Source organism: Gorilla gorilla, chromosome 2 (genome assembly GCF_029281585.2).
Source record: "Gorilla gorilla gorilla isolate KB3781 chromosome 2, NHGRI_mGorGor1-v2.1_pri, whole genome shotgun sequence".
Lineage (NCBI taxonomy): Eukaryota > Metazoa > Chordata > Mammalia > Primates > Hominidae > Gorilla > Gorilla gorilla.
Window position 1 is genome coordinate 73,435,277 of NC_086017.1, and position 24,001 is coordinate 73,459,277.

The 24,001-nt window shown below is 38.1% G+C and overlaps 1 protein-coding gene across 2 annotated transcripts in view; it reads left to right on the plus strand.

Annotated features, from left to right (window-relative positions):
- The window catches only part of SYNPR (synaptoporin), a 338,589-nt gene extending 315,194 nt beyond the window's left edge, over positions 1-23,395 (plus strand). For both annotated transcript variants that reach the window (XM_004035840.4, XM_004035839.5), the window contains 2 exons: positions 15,590-15,781; positions 21,697-23,395. In XM_004035840.4, the coding sequence (XP_004035888.3) occupies positions 15,590-15,781; positions 21,697-21,954 (450 nt within the window). In that variant the 3' untranslated portion in view covers positions 21,955-23,395. The remainder of the gene's footprint in view (positions 1-15,589; positions 15,782-21,696) is intronic.
- The last annotated feature ends 606 nt before the right edge of the window (positions 23,396-24,001 follow it).

Genomic DNA, 24,001 nt, shown 5'->3' on the forward strand with positions numbered 1-24,001 from the left:
TCAATGGAAAATTAAATCATGTTTTGAGGAGTGTTTTTAACATATCATTTACGACAGTATTGCAGAAAGCTAGTGAAGACTTTGCATCTATTCTGAGTTCACCAAATATCCAGGAATACCTCCCTCTTGCACCAAGATTATAAAATCAATTACCTGTTACTGAAATAAAGAGAGAGATGCAGGGGATCTAAAAATCTTCTTTTCACAAGAAAAGTTAAGAACAAGAAATAGAAGTATCTGTTCTACAGCTAAGCCACCACAGATTAATTGATAAAGTTTTCTGGGAACAGTCTAGAAAAGAAAAAGTGCAGTATGTCAATCATAATGAAATTTAACTTCGGGGAAAAAGCAATGAACCCTACATTAATTCTCAAGCATCAGCCAGATTCTTCATGCATAAAACAAGATGATTGACTATTACCCAGACCTTGTAACAGAAGAACATCAGCATCCACTACATCTCTCTTTTTGCAAAATCCTGATTAATTGGCAGTGTGACAATAGTGTATCTTGCAGTTCTTACATGAAACAACTCAGGCAGTGTAGAGATTGGAAAGATATAGGCCACTGGAGGGAGGAGAACAGATCTCCCTTGGCTGGTCTCCCCCACTCTCTTCCATTTTTAGAACAGTACCCAGCCCATAGCAGGGAAGATAATAAAGTGTGAACAGATGACTTGGAAAAGAGACAGAAACAACAATGGACAAACAAAAAAATCAATGGGATTTGGAGTCAAACAGACCTGAGTTTGGTACCCAACCTCTCTATTTACTTAACTTCTCTGATCTTTTCCTTCTTCATTTGTAAAATAGAAAAACTAACAGCTACTTCACAGGGTTGCGGTGAAGATGAAATGAGGTGGAATAGGTAAGGCATCATACCTCACGTATGGTAGACCTTCATTCAATATAATGAGGTTCATCTTCCAGTGAAGGACACAGACTTTGGAGCTTAGCAAACCTATGTTGCAACCAAAGTTTAGCAGCTTAGTAACTCTGAGATGTCTAGCAAATCACTTAATCTTTCTGAACCTTGACTTTCTCACCTGTAAAATACAGTCAATAATAGTCACCTCAAAGTGTCATTATGAGAATTAAATGAGTAATGCGTGGAATGTTCAGTGTCTGATACATAGTAACAGATAAATGATAGCCATGTTTATATCATTGCTTAATTTTTGTTATGAGCCTAAACAATCATGGCCTTCTAAAAGCAATCGTGTTTTTATAAGATTAAGAATATAGACTGTGGAGCCAAACTCCCTCGGTTGAAATCCTGGCTGTGCACCTTTCAAACTGGGTTTAAGTAATTTATCCCAACTATAAAATGGGATTACAATAGTATCTACCCCAAAAGGGTTGTTAGGAAATTAAAGAAGCAAATATATGTAAAACTTCAATAAGTGTTCTCTAAGTGTTGGCAGCTCTCATCATCATCACCATTACCAACACCACCATTAACACTATCATCATTATCATCATGATCATCTCTTGAAGGGGTCACAAAATCATCTCCTTAGAAACTGCTACCTCCCAATTAAAAATAGAACAGCAATAATATTAATTGAAATTTATTCCAGCTATGACAATATTGAAAATATAGGCAGCCTGGTCTTCTGTCCCTTACCACTTCTGTGGGCCTCTTCCTGCAGAGAGCTCTGCCTGAGCTCAGAGAAAACCATGCTTGGAGAAGGCACACAGACCCCAAGTAAGGGATAAATGTGGAGCCTCCAGCTCTTGGATGTCGGAAAGAAAAACTGAGGTAGGGTGTGAACCAGAGGCAATTCAGAGGCACTTTTCCAAGTAAGTGTTTTGCAAATGAAGCGGCTGCTACCCTGAGTCCTTGGCTTATTAGATGGGCGATAACCATCAAAAAGACAAACAGGGTGGGAAGTTCTCATCCAAAATGGAAAAGCCCTAACTCACATGCCAAGCTCCTTGGAGCTGGCCATTTGCATATGATTAGAGACTTTCTGACTTCAATTTCTCCTCTCTAGTAAAGATAAGCAAACTTGATGGCTTGACCACTCTTACCCCAGAATTCCTTTTGCTTATTTAAAACATCAGGCCTGAGCAGGCCTGGCTTTCAGTGGGGTCTAGAGCTCACCCAGCAGGTTTAAGCCATTTGGCCAGTGGATTTGTCATTAAACATTACAAAGTCTAGGGGATTAGTGGGATTTGTCTAAGCACACTCAATGTCAGGAAGAAGAGGGACTGGTCTCCTGGGACCAAAAACTCCAAATCTGGTCTAAACTCATTTCATTTACCTCCAGAAACTGGGTTTGTGTTCTTACTCATAAAATACAAACAGTAGTAATATCTGCTTCATAGAGTTGTTGTAAAAGTAAAAGAAATGGTGCATATAGAGCATTTTGCACGGTACCTAGTGTGTGATAAGTGCCTGATGGTGGTGGGACCTCTGAATCTTCTTTTATATATATATATATAATTATACTTTAAATTTTAGGGTACATGTGCACAATATGCAGGTTAGTTACGTATGTATACATGTGCCATGCTGGTGGTGTGCTGCACCCATTAACTCGTCATTTAGCATTAGGTATATCTCCCTCCTTTGGAGGAAAGAGGGCGCTCTCTTCCTGCTCTCAGACACTGCCGCTGCCTCCTCCTCCTCTTTGTTCTCTTCCTTCTCCCTTCTTCGTGCTCCCCTCTCCTCACTCTCCTCATCCTCAATTCCTTCCCCCTTCTTCTCTTCCCTTTCTTTACTTCCTTCCCCCTTCTTCTCTTCCCTTTCTTTACTTCCTTCCCCCTCCTCCCCCTTCTCCTTCCCCTAACGCTCCCCCTTCCCCCTCCACTTTCTCTTCCCTATCCTCCTCCTGTCTCCCCCTCTCCCTTTTTCTCTTCCCTGTTCTGCTCCTCCCCTCTCTCATCCTCCTTATTTCATCATCTACCAGCCACCAGCCTGCCATGTCCTGTTAACAGAGTGGTCAAGCCAGCCTTTCCCCCGACACCTAACAAAATGCAGCTCATGCTTGGCAGGATTGCCCCTGTGGGCCGCCCACCTCCTTCTTTGGGCTGCCAACACAGAGGGCCCAAGCCTCCCTTTGGTCACACTGATTTGCTTTCAGACCAGACCACTGAGGCAATGAATTGGGTGATCATATAAACCCAACTATGGGACTCTACAGGCCAAGAGGAATGTGGGAGGCATGCTGGCCTTGTCAAAGCTGAGCTGTGGGATGGCTTAGCTTTGGACCATCTCGGACCAAACTACCAAAAGAAAGTGTGGCATTAATGAACCCAGACAGGAAAAGGGGCGTCACTGTCACTTGACCATGGATATAAATGTGCTTCCATTTGTTAATTGTGGATTAGAACTGGCTGTCCAATAGGATAGCACTAGTAACGTGTGGTTATTGAGCACTGAAATGTGGTTATTATGAGTTAAGATGTACTGTAAGTGTAAAATACACATCACGTTTCAAAGACTTAGTACCAAAAAAGTAAAATGGCATACTAATAATTTTAGATTGATTATATGAAATAATAATTTTGATGTATTGGGGTTTGTTGTATTAATATGTTATATATTAATATAATTAATTGCATCAATTTCTCTTTGCTTTTTTTTAACTGTGGCTACTTTAAAGCTTAAAATTACATATGCAGCTCCTATTTGTGGCTTGCATTAGATTTCTTCAGGCGTCCTCATTCCCTGCTCTTACCACCAGGGCCACAACTATTATTCTTTAAATTAAGTCATTTTTAAAATTTAAATAAATGTGTTTTTGAATAAGACCCTGCACCACTATTGAATATAGAAATCCAGCATTATTAACATAGTTAGAAGACAAACATACAAATGAATCAATAGAAAATAAACAGTGCTGTATTCTAGCTACATAGGTATACCATTGCTTACTTGAAGGATCTGAGCCTGGAGCCAGTTTTCTTTGACCAAAAAAAATGAAAAGATTAGCACTTGTTAACTAAGCATTGAAAATGGTGTAGCACCCAACTGAGACTTTACTAGTCAGATTGAAAGGAAATTGGGAAGGAGAATGCCTTTCTCCCTATGTGGGGATGTAGCAATATTGTTAATTGCTCGTTCCCACCAGGATAGGCAACCCAAACTTCAGAAAACCTGGGCATAATGAAAAAACACTCACTAAACAGGGAACCCAATGTCCTCAATTCAAATCTCGGTTACCTGTGACAACTGGGACACATCACTGAATCTAATCTCCCTCACACAGCTGTTGTGAAGGTCATACGATCTTCGCTGAAAACTGTAGGTGCTCCCTGGAAGTCAGATGTCATTATTATTAATACTTCAAATGCAATAAGGAAACAATCCCATAAGTGGATAGAACAGAAACTTGTCCTGTCTATCCATTTTTTAGCTCCCTTCCAAGACAAGTCCAAAGCTCTGCCCCCAGCTGAGCTGCCATCTTGCTATTTGCTTTCTGTGTTTCCTGATCCATAGTGTCATTCTAAAATTCTTGGAGGCTGAATTAGCAAAGTGATCCATTTACAGTGTGGATGAGAGTGACTCTCTGAACTGTCCACTTTCTAGTGTAGTCTCTCTGTATAAAAGTGTCAGCAACAGAAATAAATAACAAAGCCATCAAGTAGCCAAAACAGACAATAAAGTCATTGGATTAAAATATTGGTTATATGTACTAATAGGTAGAAATTGAATATTTGTTTATTTTTTATCAATATCCAGTGGAGTTGCTTGTGCCACTATTAGAAATAGATGGAGACAGGTTTACCTGGTCTGAAATGCTAAATTTTCTGTCACCAAAGATGACCCCCTTTTCTATACCCCAGGGTGATCCCAGACACCAAGATTCATACTACTAATTACATTTAGAAAAAAATATATTTGCTAACAGCAACTTATGAAAAGTGAGGGCAACAAACTTAATGGAAACAAACCACCCAGCCAACATTAAACCAGGCTGCTTCCTTGATTGAGGAAGCTGTTTCTTGGTTCACTGAACAGATACTTAAAACATATTGCAGAAACACATCCAGGTTTCATGTCAAAGTTCTTTAGGTACCGATTGAGATGAATAGCTCAGAGTATATTTATGAACCATGTTATGAACTATGGGCAAATAAATCTCTTAATACTCTTGGCCGCAGTTTCTTCATCTGTAGTATAAGGCCAGTGATGCCTCCTCTGACTATTTTTGGGGTTTTATGGGGACCACATAGAACACAAGTATGAGCACCTTTTGGAAGCACTGAAGCACATTTTGAAGGGCAGCCTCTTCACTCTATGGGAATAAATAACACATGAAAAGTGAGCAGAAAAGGTCTTCAAAGGCCTAATGTATGTATGATAACCTAGCAGTAAATGTTAAAAATGTGTCTTCCATATCCACACTATCTCTTTTAGACAGACAGGGATCATATTTGTAAACAATTGGATTCTTGTTTGAACCATCAGAAGAAATTCACTTCTCAAGTGTGAGCCATTTACTTCTCCTGATACTACTCAGGCAGACCATTACATAGCATTAAATAACACGAATGAGAAAGTTATCCCATATTCAATTTAACTGCAAGCCTTCTGCTTAGATCATGCTAATACAGTCATGTACCCCACTATGGATGTTTTGGTCAGCAATGGATCACCAACAATATATGATGGTGGTCCCATTAGATTATAATGAAGCTGAAAAAGTCCTATCCCCTGGTGACATCATAGCCATCATAATATTATGGTAGCATAATCACTCTATTTTAAAAATTAATTTAGTGTAGTCTAATCATACAGAATTTATAAAGTCTACAGTAGTGCACAATAATGTCTGTCCTAGGCCTTCACATTCAACTTCCAGTGCTGCAAGCTCCGTTCATGGTAACTGCCCTATCTAAGTGTACTATTTTTTATCCTTTATACTATATTTTTACTGTACCTTTTTTATGTGTAGATGTGTTTACATACACAAATACTTATCATCATCATGTTACAATTGCCTGCAGTAATCAGAACATTCACATGCTGTAGATGTTTGTAGCCTGGGAGCATAAGCCATACCACATAGCCTAAGCATATGGTAGGCTAGACCATCTAGGTTTGGGTAAGTGCACTCTATGATGTTCACACAATGATGAAATCACCTTTTTTTCAGAACGTATCCTTGTCTGTTAAGTGACAGATGACGGTATTTCATTAATACTCCTCTAACGCATGTTAATCTCCCAGTATAAAAATTCTAGGCTCCAAAGCCTTGGACAACCATCTCCAGCTAGAATTTAAGATATTTTATTTTTACTTTGTAGTATTTATGCTTGCAATTTTCTTCTATCTGTGAGAAGCTATATTGGTTTAACATTTATAGTACACATATAATTTCTAAGTAGTACATATAATTTCTAAGATAGCTATGTAAAAAGCATAATTTGCTTTAAATGAAATATTAAGCAATAACACAGGAGATATGTGGACAAAATCAAAATTGTTTAGGTAGTACCAAACTGACTAAAATTTAGAGAACATCACTTAAAGTTATTATTCACATAAAATATACCAAAAATCATCTTTCTCCCGAATTTTTGGAAAGCTTGTGATACGCTGTGGTAGACAAGCCAGCCATCAATTATAAGGAAAGTATTTAAGCTGTCTATGCTTTAGTTTCCTCATAAGTGAAATGGGGATAATGTAGTACCTACGTCATAAGATGAATGATGTTGGTAAGCACTTAGCAGAGTGCTGGCATATAGGAAGCACTCAGTAAATATGGACAGCAGCTACTGCTGCTGCTCCTAAAACAGCCACCAGTTCTGGAGAGCTTCTGATCTCCTCTCTGCCCTTCTACATCATGCTCTGTGCCAGGAGGGGACAGGCATGGGTCAAATCAATGGGCTCCCTGCCCTCTGGATACCAGCTGGGTTTGGCCAGTGGGGAGCCTCAGCAGGAGGTGGGACAATGTAGGGAAGTGGTGTCAGATTATTTGTTCCCACGTCTCACTTTCTGCAAGGTATCCTCAAACTCAGGTTTATGCTTAATATGGTTTGGCTGTGTCCCCACCCAAAATCTCATCTTGAATTTTAATCCCCTAACTGCCATAATCCCCATGTGTCAAGGACAGGACCAGATGGAGGTAATTGGATCATGGGGGCAGTTTCTTCATGCTGTTCTCATGTTAATGAGTGAGTCTTACGAGATCTGATGGTTTTATAAGCAACTGGCATTTCCCCTGCTTTCACTTCTCCTTCCTACTGCCTTGTGAAGAAGATGCCTTGCTTCCCCTTCACCTTCTGCCATGATTGTAAGTTTCTTGAGGCCGCCCCAGCAATGCAGAACTCTGAGTCCATTTATCCTCTTTCCTTTATAAATCACCCAGTCTCTGGCAGTTCTTCATAGCAACATAAGAAAGGACTAATTCAATGCCCAAAGCCAAAAAGTACAGAAGTTCAGGCTTATATATTCTTCAGAATTTTTGACCTAGTCTCCCCATCACCATACTTTGCTTAGTTAGAGAAAACCTGCCATGGCTGGGTGCAGTGGCTCACGCCTATAATCCCAGCACTTTGGGAGGCCGAGGTGGGCAGATCACCTGAGGTCGGGAGTTTAAGACCAGCCTGACCCACATGGAGAAACCCCATCTCTACTAAAAATACAAAATTAGCCGGGCTTGATGGCACATGGCTATAATCCCAGCTACTTGGGAAGGCTGAGGGAGGAGAATCGCTTGAACCTGGGAGGTGGAGGTTGTGGTGAGCCGAGATCGTGCCATTGCACTCCAGCTTGGGCAACAAGAGCAAAACTCCGTCTCAAAAAAAAAAAAAAGAAAAGAAAACCTGTCGTGAGGCTGCTGTCTGAAACCCTTTGATGTAAAAATTCTCAATTCTTTTTTTAAACTTTTATTTTATGTTCAGAGGTACATGTGCAGATTCATTGTATAGGTAAATTGTATGTCACGGGGGTTTGGTGTACCAATTATTTCGTCATCTAGGTAACAGAACCCAAAAGGTAGTTTTTTGATCCTCACCTTCCTCCCACCCTCCACTCTCAAGTAGACCCTGGTGTCTTGTTCCCTTCCTTGTGTCCATGTGTACTTTAATTTTTAGCTCCCACTTTTAAGTGAGAACATGCAGTACTTGGTTTTCTGTTCCTGTGTTAGTTTGCTTAGGATTATGGTCTCCAGCTCCATCTATGTTGCTACAAAGGACATGATCTCATTCTTTTTTTATGGCTGCATAGTATTCTGTCCTGTATATGTACCACATTTTCTTTATCTAATCTAGGTTGATTCCATGTCTTTGCTATTGTGAATAGTGTGGCAGTGAACATACACACACATGTGTCTTTATGGTAGAGTGATTTATACTTCTTTGGGTATATACCCAATAATGAGATTGCTGGGTTGAATGGTAGTTCTGTTTTTAGCTCTTTGAGGAATCACCACACTGCTTTCCACAATGGTTGAACTAGTTTATGCTCCTACCAACAGTGTATTAGCATTCCTTTTCCTCTGCAACCTTGCCAGCATCTGTTTTTTTGTTTTGTTTTGTTTTTACTTTTTAATAATAGCCATTCTGACCAGTGTGAGATGGTATCTCTTTGTGGTTTTGATTTGCATTTCTCTAATGATCAGTGATATTGGGCAGTTTTTCATATGCTTCTTGGCCATATGTATGTCTTCTTTTGAAAGCGTCTGTTCATGTCCTTTGCCCACTTTTTAACGGGGTTCTTTGTTTTTTGATTGTTGATTTGTTTAAGTTCCTTGTAGATGGTGGATATTAGACTTTTGACAGATGCACAGTCTGCAAATATTTTCTCCCATTTTGTAAGTTTTCTGTTTACTCTATTGATAGTTTCTTCTGCTGTCCAAAAGCTCTTTAGTTTAACTAGTTCCCATTTGTCAGTTTTTGTTTTTATCACAATTGCTTTTGGTGTTTTCATCATGAAATCTCTGCCAGCTCTTATGTCCAGGATGCATTTCCTAGGTTATCTTCTAGGGTTTTTATAGTTTTGGGTTTTACATTTAAGTCTTTAATCCATCTTGAGTTGTTTTTGTATATGGTGTAAGAAAAGTGTCCAGTTTTAATCTTCTGCATAGGGCTAGCCAGTTATCCTAGCACCATTTATTGAATAGGGAGTTCTTTCCTCATTCCTTGCTTTTCTCAATTTTGTCAATGATCAGATGGTTGTAAGTGTGTGAAATTATTTTTAGGCTCTCTATTCTGTTCCATCGGTTTATGTGTCTGTTTTTATAACAGTACCATGTTGTTTTGGTTACTGTAGCCTTATAGTATAGTTTGAAGTTGGGTAAAGTAATACCTCCAGCTTTGTTCTTTTTGGTTAGAATTGCCTTGGTCATTCAGGCTCAGTTTTTCCATATTAATTTTAAAATAGTTTTGTTTTAATCTTGTAAAGAATGTCATCGATAGTTTGATAGGAATAGCATTGAATCTATAAATTGCTTTGGGCAGTATTGCTATTTTAACAATATGGATTCTTCCTCTCCATGAGCATGGAATGTTTTTCCATTTGTTTGTGTCATCTCTGATTTATTTCAGCAGTGTTTTGTAATTCTCATTGTAGAGATTTTTCATCTCCCTGATTTGCTGTATTCCTAGGTATTTTATTCTTTTTGTGATTATTGTGAGTGAGCTTGTGTTCTTGATTTGACTTTCAGCCTGGATGTTATTGGTGTATGGAAATGCTACTGATATTTGTACACTGATTTTGTATCCTAAAACTTTGCCGAAGTTGTCTGTCAGATAAAGGAGCTTCTGGGCAGAGACTATGAGATTTTCCAGGTACAGAATCATACCATCTGCAAAGGGGATAGTTTGACTTCCTCTCTTCCTATTTGGATGCCTTTCATTTCTTTCTCTTGCCTGATTGCTCTGGCTAGGACTTCCCACACAACATTGAATAGGAGTGGTTAGAGAGGGCATTCCTGTCTTGTTCTGGTTTTCAAGGGGAATACTTCTAGCTTTTGTACATTCAGTATGATGTTGGCTGTGGGTTTGTCATAGATGCCTCTTATTACTTTGAAGTATGTTTCTTCAATGCCTAGTTTGTTGAGGGTTCTTAACATGAAGGGATGTTGAATTTTATTGAAAGCATTTTCTGCATCTGATGAGATGATCATGTGGTTTTTATTTTTAGTTCTGTTAATTTGGTAAATCACATTTATTGATTTGCGTATGTAGAACCAACCTTGCATCCCAGGGATAAAGCCTGCTTGATCATGGTGAATTAGCTTTTTGATGTGCTGCTGGATTCAGTTTGCTAGTATTTTGTTGAGGATTTTTGCATCTATGTTCATCAAGGATATTGGCCTGATGAATAGTGTTTTCTTTTTTAATTGTGTCTCTGCCGGGTTTTGTTATCAGGATAATGTTGGCCTCATAGGATGAGTTGGGAAATAGTCCTTCCTCCTCAATTTTTTGAAATAGTTTTGGTAGGAATGGTCCCAATTCTTTATACATCTGGTAGAGTTTGGCTGTGATTCCATCTGGTCCTGGGCTTTTACTGATTGGCAGGCCTTTTATTACTGAGTCAATTTCAGAAGTCATTATTAGTCTGTTCAGGGATTCATCTTCCTCCTGGTTCAATCTTGGGAAATTTCCAGGAATTTGTCCATGTCTTCTAGGTTTTCTAGTTTGTGTGTATAGAGGTTTTCATAGTAGTTTCTGAGTAGTTTCTCCACTCCATCTTGGTGGAGTCAGTGGTAATATCCCCTTTGTCATTTCTGATTGTGTTTATTTGGAACTTCTATTTTGTTCTTTACAAGTCTAGCTACCAGTCTATCTGTCTTATTGATTCTTTCAAAAAACCAACTTTAAGATTCATTGATCTTTTGTATGGTTTTTCACATCCCATTTCCTTCAGTTCAGCTCTGATTTCGATTATTTCTTATCTTCTGCTGGCTTGGAGATGGTTTGCTCTTGTTTCCCTAGTTCCTCTAGTTGTGATATTAGGTTGTTAATTTGAGATCTTCGTAACTTTTTGATGTGGGTGTTTAGTGCTATAAACTTCCCTCTTAACACTGCTTTTGCTGTGTCCCAGAGACTCTGGTATGTTGTGTCTTTGTTCTAATCTTTGAATAATTTATTGACGTCTGCCTAGATTCCATTATTTACCTAGAAGTTATCCAGGAGCAAGTTGTTTAATTTCCATCCAATTGTATTATTTTGAGTGATTTTCTTAGCACTGATTTCTATTTTTATTGCTCTGTGGTACATGAACGTTGTTGATATGATTTTCAAAAATTTACTGAGGATGGTAAAAATTCTCAATTTTAATTACATTATTATTTGATTTAATTAAAATCTTGTTGCTGTTGTAAGGGCAAATTTTGCCATGTGAAGTTTTGTTTGGGAAAACCATTGGCCAGTGCCCTGATCATTTGCTCTAATTATAAAATGAGTTTTTACATACATAAGCTTATGTAAAAGAAAAGTAATCTCTAATTCTACCATTGCCACTTGATATATTCTTATGTAATGTTATATACATCAATATATATTTTTTAACAAAATTGCAATCATTTTATATATTCCTTCATTCATTCTTTCACTCAACAAATGTTGATGGCACCTCTCTGCCAAGAACCAGAAATGAGCTAGGTAGTCAAAATCCTTGCATCCATGGAACTAACATCTTATGGGAAGAAGTAGGCAAATAAACCGTTCCAAATTGTGAAAAGTGCTGAGCAAAAAAGAATAAGGGGATAGAGAGAAAGGTGTACATTTTAATTGCAGGGCTCAGGAAAGACTATCTGGGGAGGGGACCATTAATGAGGACCAATTAAGGTGATAAAGCAGTTCATATGGCTATAAGGGATAAGAAAGGAATTCTGGGCCAAGGGAATAGCAAGTGTGAAGTCCCCAAGACAGGAATTTGCCCTTCTACACGATGGCCCTAAGGGATAGGAAAGGAATTCTAGACAGAGGGAACAGCAAGTGCAAAGGCCCTGGCCTGTGTGCAAAGGTTTCTACATTGCTATTTCTACTTCAGTCCATCAGAAACATTTCCTCTCACAGCCATTCATTTCAGAAATATTTATTGAGCAGCTGCTATGTGTCAGGCACCATTCTTTGTGATGGGCAGGCAGTAATGAACATCATAGGCAAAAATCTGCCCACAAGATACAAGCAAGTAAATATATAATGTACCAGTTGGTGAACATGAAACTGAGAAAAATGAAACTGGAAAAGGAACATAGGGAATTTAACATAGGATGCTATTTATATGTGGTGGGCAAGAAAGCATCATGATACAATGAAATTTGAGCATTGATTTGAAGAAAGAAAGAAGAAGGAGCCATGTGGGTCCCAAGAGATGGGAGTGCCCAGGGTAAAGCTTTAAGCTACACATGCTCTTGGTGAGTCTGAGCAGCAGACAGAGGGCCTATGCCGCTGGAGTGATCACAGGTCCCTGCTATGGGGCATGTATGTTCCTTCTCCATAGCCTTATATGATCTGTATTATTGTTGTTGCTGTCATTATTGCTTTTATTCGTGATATGAAAGTTTACATTCATTTGTCACTCACTATTTACCAGGCATTGTGCTAAACATTTGATTTATACTAACTTATTTTATCCTCACTATCATCCTACAGGAGGGTTACTGTTATTATTTCAACTTACAGAGAGGTAAACTGAGGCCTCAAGTAGTCTAGCAAATGGACGCACGGGTAACAGGTAGTAAGTGTCAAAGTAAGGACTAAAACCCAGGTCTGCCTAATGACAAAGTCTGAACTTTTAACTCAGATAAGAGAAACTTAGTTATATTACTGATGCCTCTTTACAAAATGGCACTAACGGATAAAAGGTTGAACCAGCTTCTTAAAATACCATATTTATTCTGAAGATATAGATCCTTGACTTCAATCAGAAGCTTGTTTATGGAAAATGACTTCTTACTATTTTTTATATTTAAATTAAGCAGGACCTCAAATCCTTTCTTTTTTTTTTTTTTTTTTTTTAGCAATGAGATCTCATCCTGTTGCCCAGGCTGAACTGGCTGGAGTGCAGTGATGCAATCATAGCTCACTGCAACTTCAAACTCCTGGGATCAGGTGATCCTCCCACCTCAGGCTCACAGGTTGATAGGACTACAGTCATGCCCCACCATGTCAGGCTAAATTTTTAATTTTCTGTAGTGATGAAGTCTCACTGTGTTGCCTAGGCTGGTCTTGAACTCCTGGGTTCAAACAATCATCCTGCCTTGGCCTCCCAAAATGCTGGGATTATAGTCAAAACCAACTTAAAAAAACTTTTTAGTGTCTTCATTTTAAATAGGAAGATCAGTATTCCATAAGGCAGATGGCCAGGCTTAGAATCCTTGCTCCTCCACTTATTCATTCATGACTTCAAGCAATTTGTTTAACCTTTGGTGTCTCCATTTCCTCAACTGTAAAATGGGGTCAGGATTGGTATCTATTTCATGGTGCAGTTGTCAGGATTAAATGAGTCAAAACATATAAACTTGGAATAATACTTGACACATCATACGCACTCAGTAAATGTTACATATGAATATTATTATTTGAACAAATAAATCTAACAGTTTTCTCCAATTTCCAATTGAAAGGTCTTCACATGACTATTCTTTTTTAAGTGTTTCCCCATTCTATGGGCCTTTCTACAAGTCTATTTCTAATTATGATGAATATAAATAATGAAAACCGTCATACTATAGGTAATGCTTTAAGGTAACTGTGGGCCCTAACAAATATGTACTATCAAGAGAACAGAGCCCATATTTTGCATTTTTTAATCCTCTGTACGACCTTCCTCAATACTCAGCACATTACTCAAAAACTACTATTTGAATAAAAGCATGAATGAATGAAGGTACCAGATTGAACATGAACACAAAGTCATGATTTGACACAGTCAATCTGGCTTATTTATTTGTAACTATTCCTCCAATTTCAAATTCAGACCCAAACACTTGAGTTTCTTTATTCCAAATGTTTGTATTACTGTTGAAACAGCTGTAGATATTGTATTTGTTTGCTTGTTTATACCTCTACCTCATCTCAGAAAGGCTCATAAGGACATTTAAAAACCAAGGTGTAATTGAATGAAAATGAAAAGTGAAAAGAAGAAAGGGAATATAAAACAAAATAAGGAATCAGGTTAAAATACCCATGCCATCAAAACCCTATGAATGGGTCACACATTGGCCCTTAGTTTTCTAGAGCCAACATGAAAAAAGGTAAACTGGTCAGTTACGTAATTCACAACAGCCACTGGATGGAGTGACTTGCAGAAGATTCAGCTACTCTTAGTAGTGAGACCCTCCAGAACATTCTCCACAAAGATCACACCTAACAAATGTCTGGCACCACAGCATCTATAGAGTGTAAAAGTTCCCTCAGTGTAGATCATGGGATCATGATGAAAAGTAATTCAGCCACACCATGAGAGCAAGATATAGAGCAAGTCAGATGCACTATGCCCTCGGGCAGGAAAGAAACACATGCCAAATTTTCTACTTGAGGAGGTTATTATTAAGAACAAAAGGGCAAACTGTTTCTGTTGGCATATCAAATATACTTTTTTTCTTTCCTGGTCGGCATTTTTATTATTTTAGGTAAGCAGCATGTAACATTTTTACAATAGTCAATCTGAATTTTTTTAATACTATGTTCTAATAGTCTAAATCTTAGACAGTCTCTCCTACCTGCCACCCCATCCGAGTCATGAGGGAGGATGAGAGACGTAGCCCTCATCATCAGAAGTTTGGAGATGGTCTCTACAATACTCATCCTGTTACATCCTAGAAATTTCGTTTGATATGGATAAAAGCTTCTTTCCCCTGTGAACAGCAGATGATTTTCAGGGTCAGACAGACCTAGATTTGAATTCTGGCTCTGCAACTTTCTATGTGTTACCTTTTATCTGTGAGTTTCAGTTTTCTCCTCTTTAAAATGGGCATAAGAATACTGTCTAATATGATTATTGTAAGAATAATTTTATACAAAACCTCTCACCCATAGCAGGCACTCAAAAACATTTCAGCTCTTATTGTCTTCCACATAACATAGTTCCACATTGGTTAACATATTGGTTAACCAATAACATATAGATAACACATCGGTTTGTTAAGTGAACAAATGAATGAATGAATGAATGAGTGAACATTGCCATCAAAGAATCTTAAACAATTAGCAGATCTGTCTAAAGCTTTGGAATCATGACAGCTTGGTGGTTAAGAACTTGGACTCAGTATTCAGGTTGCCTGGGTTTGAATCCTGATGCCATCATGAATTATCTGTGAAATCTCAGACAAGCTATTCAACCATTCTCTACGTTAGTTTGACATCTGCAAGTAGGATGATGTATCATTCCTTACAGGGATGCTGTAGGAACAATTAGGTGTGGGTTATAAAGTCCTTAGCATCATTCCTGGGATACAGTAAGCATTTAATAAATATTACTATTATTATTTATTTTATAGAAAGATAAATATAATATCATAAGGCTTTCTTTTATTTGTTTTTCTAAATGTTTTCCTTGTTTCCAGTGCTATGGGATCTTAAAATTTTCCAAAAGGCAAACCAAATAGTTATATAAACAAATCAACTTGTTTCTAGAACTCACATTTTCTTTTACCATTTTCTATTCTGATTTGTTTCTGTAGGACTTCATTGTCACTGTAGTCTTTTCCTTCTTGTGGTTGGTGGGTTCATCAGCTTGGGCAAAAGGACTGTCTGACGTCAAAGTTGCAACAGATCCCAAGGAAGTATTGCTACTAATGTCAGCTTGCAAACAGCCATCCAACAAATGCATGGCTATCCACAGCCCTGTTATGTCAAGCTTAAACACTTCTGTGGTAAGTATTTTACATCTATGCTTTACTGTTCATATCTTTGTTTGCCAGTCAAAATAATAAGAAAAACATCTTAGAAGTCATCTTGAAAATTGTTGCCTACAAAACTAGGCCAATCAAAAGGTGAGATACTTCACCTCAGGTGCAGGATGATCAATTGGCCCTCAGGTTTCTTATTGTCAGAATCCATCATTTGTAATGTTGCCGATTAAGGAGTTTTTCTTAAGAACCCCGCAGGTATTGGCAGCTGCTGCTTAGGTGACAGTCCAGTTGAAACTCTAAGCCAGAAGCAAATATAAAATCTGAACTTTGGCCGGATGCAATGGCTCACGCCTATAATCCCAGCAATTTAGGAGGCCAAGGTGGGAGGATCACCTGAGATCAGGAGTTCAAGACCAGCCTGGCCAACATGGTGAAACCCCGTCTCTACTAAAAATACAAAAAAAAACTAGCCAGGCACGGTGGCTTATGCCTATAGTCCCAGCTACTCGGAAGGCTGAGGCATGAGAATCAGTTGAACCCGGGAGGCGGAGGTTGCAGTGAGCCAAGATCAGGCCACTGCACCCAAGCCTGGGCAACAGAGTGAGACTCAGTCTCAAAAACAAAAACAAAAAAAACTGAACTTTAAGGTTGAAGCCAGACAAAAGTTAAAAGGAATATTTGAGGGCATACAAGTTCCTGGGGAGAAAACACTGTTCAAGCCACATGTAGCTAGAATACACCCAACTGATTAGAGAAAAATGCACAGACCTAGTAGGGTGAAAAAAGAAATTCATAATGTAAAAAAGTACTTATAATAGCTATGGTAATTTTGGAATTTTCTCCATGCTTCCGGTTTAGTTACTTTATAACTTCGGAAAAGCTGCACTGTATTAGTTGAACAAAGTCAAATGTTATCATCAAGAGTTATGGCTCTTACAAGAAAAGAGAAAATCTGACAGTTAGCAGGGACACTAAATTGGATTTTTAATTTATAAGTGTAAGAACTTGTTATTATTACAAAGAAAGAAGCTGTATCTGAGAAATACATAAGCTATAATGGCAGCAAAAAGCATCAGTTATCGAAGAATAGAAGGCTCAGCAGTGTCTGCTGAAAGAACATTCTTTAGCACACCCTAGAAATAATTATCTTTGCTTCAAGATTAACCTGTGTTTCTACAGCTTTCTGAAATTCAATCTGCGAAGGCACTTAAGAAGAGAGAAAGGGTTGCTACTCTGACTGGACTGTGATTTCTGCTTTGGTGAGATAGTAACCATGAAAATAAACTCTGCATTAGGGTCTCACAATCATTTTTATTCATTGCTGACCACACTTGTAAATGAATACTTTGAGGTATACGTTACCATATTTACTTATACTTCTGTAGTTTGTTTATAGACAGTATTTAATGAAAGCTATTACAACCCTGATCTCAAAATCTAACAGGACAAAGATAAAATTGCCCGATATGTTTGTTAGTTTAATAATTAATCTCCCAATAAATTATGACATTCTGCATGGTTCTTCTAATTCCACTTCTGATATATCTAATAATTTTTAGACTAAAAGATGGAAATTATGAATGAAAAACAATGTGATGTGCCTCCTAAAACCAAAATAAAGAATGAATTGAAACCAAATAATGTGATGTGTGTGAAAGGACAGGTCCAGTGGTGCTGTAGTGATGTATCCATATCAGTTAATAGTCTTCTAGTTCCTAGTGACAGAAAACTCAATTCAAACTGGCTAAGGCAAACCAATCCTCATATCCCTAAAATCTGTTTTTGCAGTCCACTTCTGGTACCAATGTTTGTATGCATTAGAATAATCAAAGCTGATTTTAACTACAACAAGAAAAAAGTATTTGGAAGGATATTAAGTCGCTCATACAACTTGATGAAACCTGAAGAAACAGGTTCTAGAAAGAGCCGAATCTAGAGCAGAATGAGAGTTCTAGATGTTCAGTACCAAATAATTGTTTCTTAGAGCTGCCATTAGTGGAAAGTTTTACCTAACCTTGCATTGCTCTGCTCAAAATACAAAGTTCCAGGAGAGAGCTCAAGCCATTTGACTGAAACTTGGCTCTGCAAAGAAAATCAGATTTCTATTACCAAAAGCAGGGGAAAGGACATTAATGAACCAAAACACAATATTTTTATTACAAATTGTTTGGCTTCAAATCATACTGAGCTAGCTTATGCAAAAACTGAAAATAGTTGGAAAGACATTAAAAGTGTGTCTTCCCAGGGCAAAACCCAACAGCCAAGAACTGGAAGGCTGTCAGGAAGCTGGACAGTTCTCATCCTCCATCTCTCATCTCTCTTTCTTTCTGCATCCCTGTCCCTTTCTGCATGTTTGTTACATTATTCTCTCTTTTCAGGTGAAACATTATTTCTTTTTTTTTCATCCACACAGCAGAAGATAGCCACTGTGCAGTTTCTAAGTTTATATGTATTTTTTAAAGACTGAACGGCTTGGACTGAATGAAAATCACTCAGGTCCAATTGCAAATTTCTGGTAGAGAGAATCTCTTTTGCACACCTTAGGCCAGATGCCCACCTCAGTCTCATCAGTTATGAATAGAGGGTTTGGAGGATGATGTAGTAGAAACATGACTCAGAGAACACACTTTACTGGGCAAACATAGGTTTTGGAGTAGGAGCCAGCCATACCCATACCACAATAAATGACCTCTACAAGTAAATGAGTCAGGAAATAATAGTCACATTCTCTACCTTGGTAACAAATTTACTATCTTCAAAGCACTTTGGCACCTATAATTTTACAGTAACACTAAAATGTAGGTAAGATATCCAGATACTACAAATACTGGGAGCTAAGGTAAACTCTCTAATCCTTAGTTTTATCATCTGTAAAGTGGGGATAATTGTACAACAGACCTCAATACTGTTGAAACAATTCAGTGAGATAATCTATAAAAAAAATACTTAGCATCATGCCCAGCTTATGGCAAATGCTCAATACATGTCAACTGAAAATGGCTACTAAAATACGATCATTCCCAAATGTCATACAGTGTTAGAGCCTAAATACAGAAGGAAGAAATAATGTTTTTAGTCTCTCAATTTCTTTCAAAGTTTCACTGAGCACAAATAGTTTAGCCATAATTTCAACTTCTGCTTCTCCAGCTTCACTCCAGACAAATCTTAGTACATCTTTTTAGACGATCTAGATCTTGTCTCCCCATTTTTTGCATGTTATGTACAGTCTCTTTCAATCTCTCTTTCTGTTGTCCCCAAGTCTGAGCTTGAATCACATTCTTACCCCAACTTCAGTTCCAACAAAATAGCAAAAAAGAGTTCAAGGGCCCAAGTGACCCTAAAATGTGCCAGCCAAGAGATCTGTGATGCTGGAGTAAAAAATCAGTACTCCTTAAATATGCCCATTGAAATGCCTTGTTTACTTTCTTACTTTTAAGTAGCATTTCCTTGATCTCTAAGTTTTTCTTTTTTAAAATCCAAATAGTAACAGGGAAAAGAGAGAGATCAATAGATAGGAAATAGCTAAAATTACATCCCTGGACAGAGCCATGCCTGAAAAGGTCCCTTGATAATTTTTCCTCCCTTCCCCCGGGCTCCACTCCCCTCCTCTCCTCTCCTCTCCTCTCCTCTCCTCTCTTCTCCTCTCTTCTCCTCTCCTTTTCTGTTTTCCTTTCCTTTTGTTTCCTTTTTTCTTTTTTTTTTTTTTTTTGAGACAGGGTTTTGCTCTGTCACCCAGGCGGGAGGTGCAGTGGTGCAATCATAGCTCACTATAACCTGGAACTCTTGGGCTCAAGGGATACTGCTGCCTCAGCCTTCCAAGTACCCCTTCTGAGTACCTGGGACTATAGGCATGTGCTGCCATGCTCAGCTAATTTTGTTTTTTTTTTAAGAAACAAGGTCTTGCTATGTTGCCCAGGCACCTCAATGATTTTTTATACTCATATATTGACATACACCTGTAAAGGTGCAATTTAATCAAGATCCCCCTTTTAATGGAAAATATTCTGGTTACCATGCACATGGTAAAATGGTCCTGTATGCAAATTAGAGTTTTGTCCGTAGTTAACTAATTTATTTTGTTCAAGCAACTATTATACCTTATTTGTGTTTTGTATCTCCCTCAGCAGGTAGCCTAGAGCATGGCACAAAATAGGTTCTCAATTAGTGTAAAAAGGAAGGAAAGAGGATGCAAGAGGAGAGAAGGAAGAAGGAGGGAGGTCTGGATAAACCAGTCTTTAATTAGATCAGTTGGGGGCCTAGAGACTTGATTTTGGCTATCGTCTCAAGAACATCGTCTCATTGTTTGTGCCTCAGTTCAATTTATGCTGTAGCAAAAAAAAAGAAAAAAAAAAGTCAGCAAAATACAATTCACAGAAAAGTTTTAGAAAATGATTCAGAGCATAGTTTACCATTTAGTAAGTATTTGCTAATGTGTCCAGCACTGTCCAGCTGCTTTACACACATCCTCTTTAATCCTCCCAACTATCTTCCAAGAAAGGAATTCTTGTCTCCATTCCATACAAGAAACAAAACAAAAACAAAAATGAAGTCTACAGACTAAATGCTTTGTCCCAGGTAGCAGGGCAAGAAAGTACAGTCCCCAGGGTGCCTTTGATTTCAAAGCCTATAGAGATTTCTCCAAGCCTAAGATTCCATTCATGTGCTGCTAAAATATTGAAATATTTTGATAGTCTCAGCTCCAAGTCTCCAAGGCCCAGCTTCTTGACTACACCAGTGCCCCCTCTGCCACCACTACCCACAGGCCACTATGGATCATCTCACTGTCCAGAAACCAAGGGATAAATATTGACCCAGCAAAGGACTTCCAGCACCCTACTCCAGGACCGTGGCCACTGCCCAAGTCCATTTTGATTGGTCAGCGTCATGCTAGGGGGTGATGACTAAATATACTTTAATGTTATCACAGCTTTGCATTATACTACTGTTACCTGTCTCCATTAGGGGGCTGTTAAAACAGACTGCCTGTAGTTAATTCCCAAGTCAATCAACCAGCCTTGGAAAAGGCTGCAGAACAAGCCATGGAATGAGGACTTCTGTTCGGGCCTCATGCAATAGCAAACCATTCTGCTTCCATCAAACCTGAGGCCCTGGGGAGGCGACACCCAGTCCTCTGACTCACTGACACCCTCCTGGAGAGTAAGAGGAATTTCCATAGGAAAGTTTCACATCCAGTTCTTAAGAAAATATTTTATACTTCTCTGAAACCTGCACTTTATTCATAGTCTGGTTTCAACATTCACTTATCCCTGTGAGAGGCACAGAAAGTGCAATTATTCAAACAGTCAACCTCTCAATATGCTATCATGCATACGCTTATTTGCATATCACCTGTACCATTGCTCACCCTATATTTTTAATTGACTCACTTTCTTTATATGATTACAATAAATGGAAAAGCAAAAGCAGTATCTCTAACCATAAAGAGAAGATAGCCTTATAAATGAATGCACCATTATTAAAGTGAAAATTCTCAACCCTGTGCCATCTGGAAATAATCTTACACACCATGAAGGATACTTTATTTGGAGAATAAATGATGCCTTAAGTAAGGTTTCCAGTTATGGAACCAGAAGAGAGTTTGGATCACAGATCTACTACTCAGCAAGGCACGCGACCTTAGACAAGCTTTCCACATCTTTAATATGGGTATGACAATAGCAACTTTTTCCTAGACTGATTCTTAGAGCAAGTGAATTGATACACATAAAACCCTTTATGTAGTGCCTGACATGTAGTGCGTCTAATAAAGGTCAAATATTCTAAATGAAATACCAGTTCCAAATGGAAAACTTGGAAGCGGACTCAACATTAAAGTGAAAAGTGATCTTTTGTATTGTGAAGGATTTTTCCAAAATTGAAATTTTTCTTGGGTTTTTTTCTAGTCTATCAATTCATTGGCTTTGATTCTCCTTCAGGTCTTTGGATTCTTGAACTTTATTCTCTGGGCTGGAAACATATGGTTTGTTTTCAAGGAGACCGGCTGGCATTCTTCGGGACAGAGATATCTTTCAGATCCAATGGAGAAGCACTCCAGCAGCTATAATCAAGGTGGTTACAACCAAGACAGCTATGGATCAAGCAGTGGGTACAGTCAGCAGGCGAGTTTGGGGCCATCCTCAGATGAGTTTGGCCAACAGCCTACTGGCCCCACTTCCTTTACCAATCAGATTTAACAGAGTAGCATTTGCATTCTTCTGCAGATCGCCTCACCACCTACCATTTCAGTGGCAGAAGAATTTTTTAAGGGTTTCAATCAATTATTAATGCAGAGAATATTGAACGTAAATCAGAGCTCTCTAGTATTCATTAAGGCAGAAAGTCCTGGGTTGTGATAAATGATACTTAGAGATGAGACGACATGAGGAGATATATTATTCATCATAGATGGCTAATTGGAGAGTACCTTGTTATATATACAGATACTTTCATGGTCATTTTGTATGTATGTTAAAGTAGTAGAAGTATTTTGTAGCTTAAAGTCTCTAGTATGTAATATGCATAAAGTAAATCAAATAGCGTTGAGTTTTCTTATGCATTTTGATGTGAAAGATGTTATAATAATTTCTAGAAGACAATTTGGTGTATCACAACATGCATGTCTTATTGTTTTTTTAGTTTTAAGTCCTATAGGACTATGAGTCTCTAAGTTATTTGTTTCAGAAAATTATTCTTTTTTTATGTGATAAATCATATGATTTAAGTGCATGAATAAGCATTTTCTCACACAATGAACATTTGAACTGTGTTTATGAAAATTTTCTGGTTTGCACCATGAATTTGTCAAATGGATATTTATAGGAATATATTCACTACTTTGTATACTTTGCAAATTTGTCTCTCTGGCTTTACCCAAGTTCTGAATGCATTGTAATTAAAATTTAAGTTTTTCTTTTCCCCTATTAGTAAACATTTAGTGCTACATATGATAACTGCCCAATATTTATTCTATTTACTTAGCTAAATATTTGCATTCTTGTAACCTTCTATGGTGTTTTGTGGCTCTTATCTTGTGGACCATAAATAACACGGCCCAATAACTCTGTGTTTATGGAGTGTTGTTTTCTTAGAATAATGGAGATGCAGATATAGATACCATAGGCAAGGTACCGCCTTGCTGAAGTATTTATTTATAAAGAATATTCTGTAGAACCTCTACTACCAGCTATATTTTAAAATCCTGTTTATTTGTAAAGCTAATATGCTCCTCAATGTAATTATTAAAAATTCTCAAGTCACAGCTAAACTTACTAATTCTGATTTGAGTGTAGCCCCTAAATTAAAAATGGCTTCCATATGCCACTCTGTACCCCAAAGAGAGTTCTCATGAAATATTCTCCAGAATGTATTCATTATCAAGAAAATGTCAATCGTCACTTCCTCGTTTTAACTCAGCTGAAACACCAGGACCCAATAGAGAGGGCAAGCTGAGCATCTGTATTTCCAGATAAAAGTTGTTATTGATGTATAAACTCGTTGTGTGATTAGTGATGTTGGAAGCATTTTAGCACAAAACAGCCTTGTGTCTTAGATGATATCTGTAACCAGTTTCTGAATCCCGTTGGATAAAACTGTATTGTGATATCTATTTGATGTTAATAAAGTTATTGCATACAATGCTGGCTGGACAGTGAACAATTACAACAGTAGAACCTGGTTGGCTTTAACAATGACAAACAAGGGTTAAATGCACAGTGTCTCCAATCTGTCACCCTGTCCTTGTTTCATGAGCCCAGTGAGGTTTGTTCATTCATTCCACCATTCTATGCACCTGTCACTGTGCATGCCACTGGTAATGCAGTAGTAAAAAACAAAAACAGGCAGTATGTTAAGAAGCTTACACTCTATCAGGAGAGACAGGCATTAAAATAATCACACCCCAATTAAGCTGAGTGCAACAAACAGGATTCCACAGGTACATCTGTCAGAGAGGTTTGAACTAGTTAGGGAGAAGTCAAGAAGCTTCAGACCTCAAGACTACACATGGTTTAGCAAGGACAAGGTGGGAGAGATGCGTGTCCCAGGCAGAGAACATCCTGACAAAGCTCTTTGATGGTAGGAGACAGGATGGATATATAGGGTTGCCAGAGTTTAATGAACAAGAGGCTTTTTGGGAAGTGTGACTGCTGATGGGGACATGGGTGAAATCTGTCTGAAGGCCTAATCAGGAATTCTGTCTTTATCCTAAAGAAGCTAAGGGAAAGCATTGAAGGATTTTTGAGC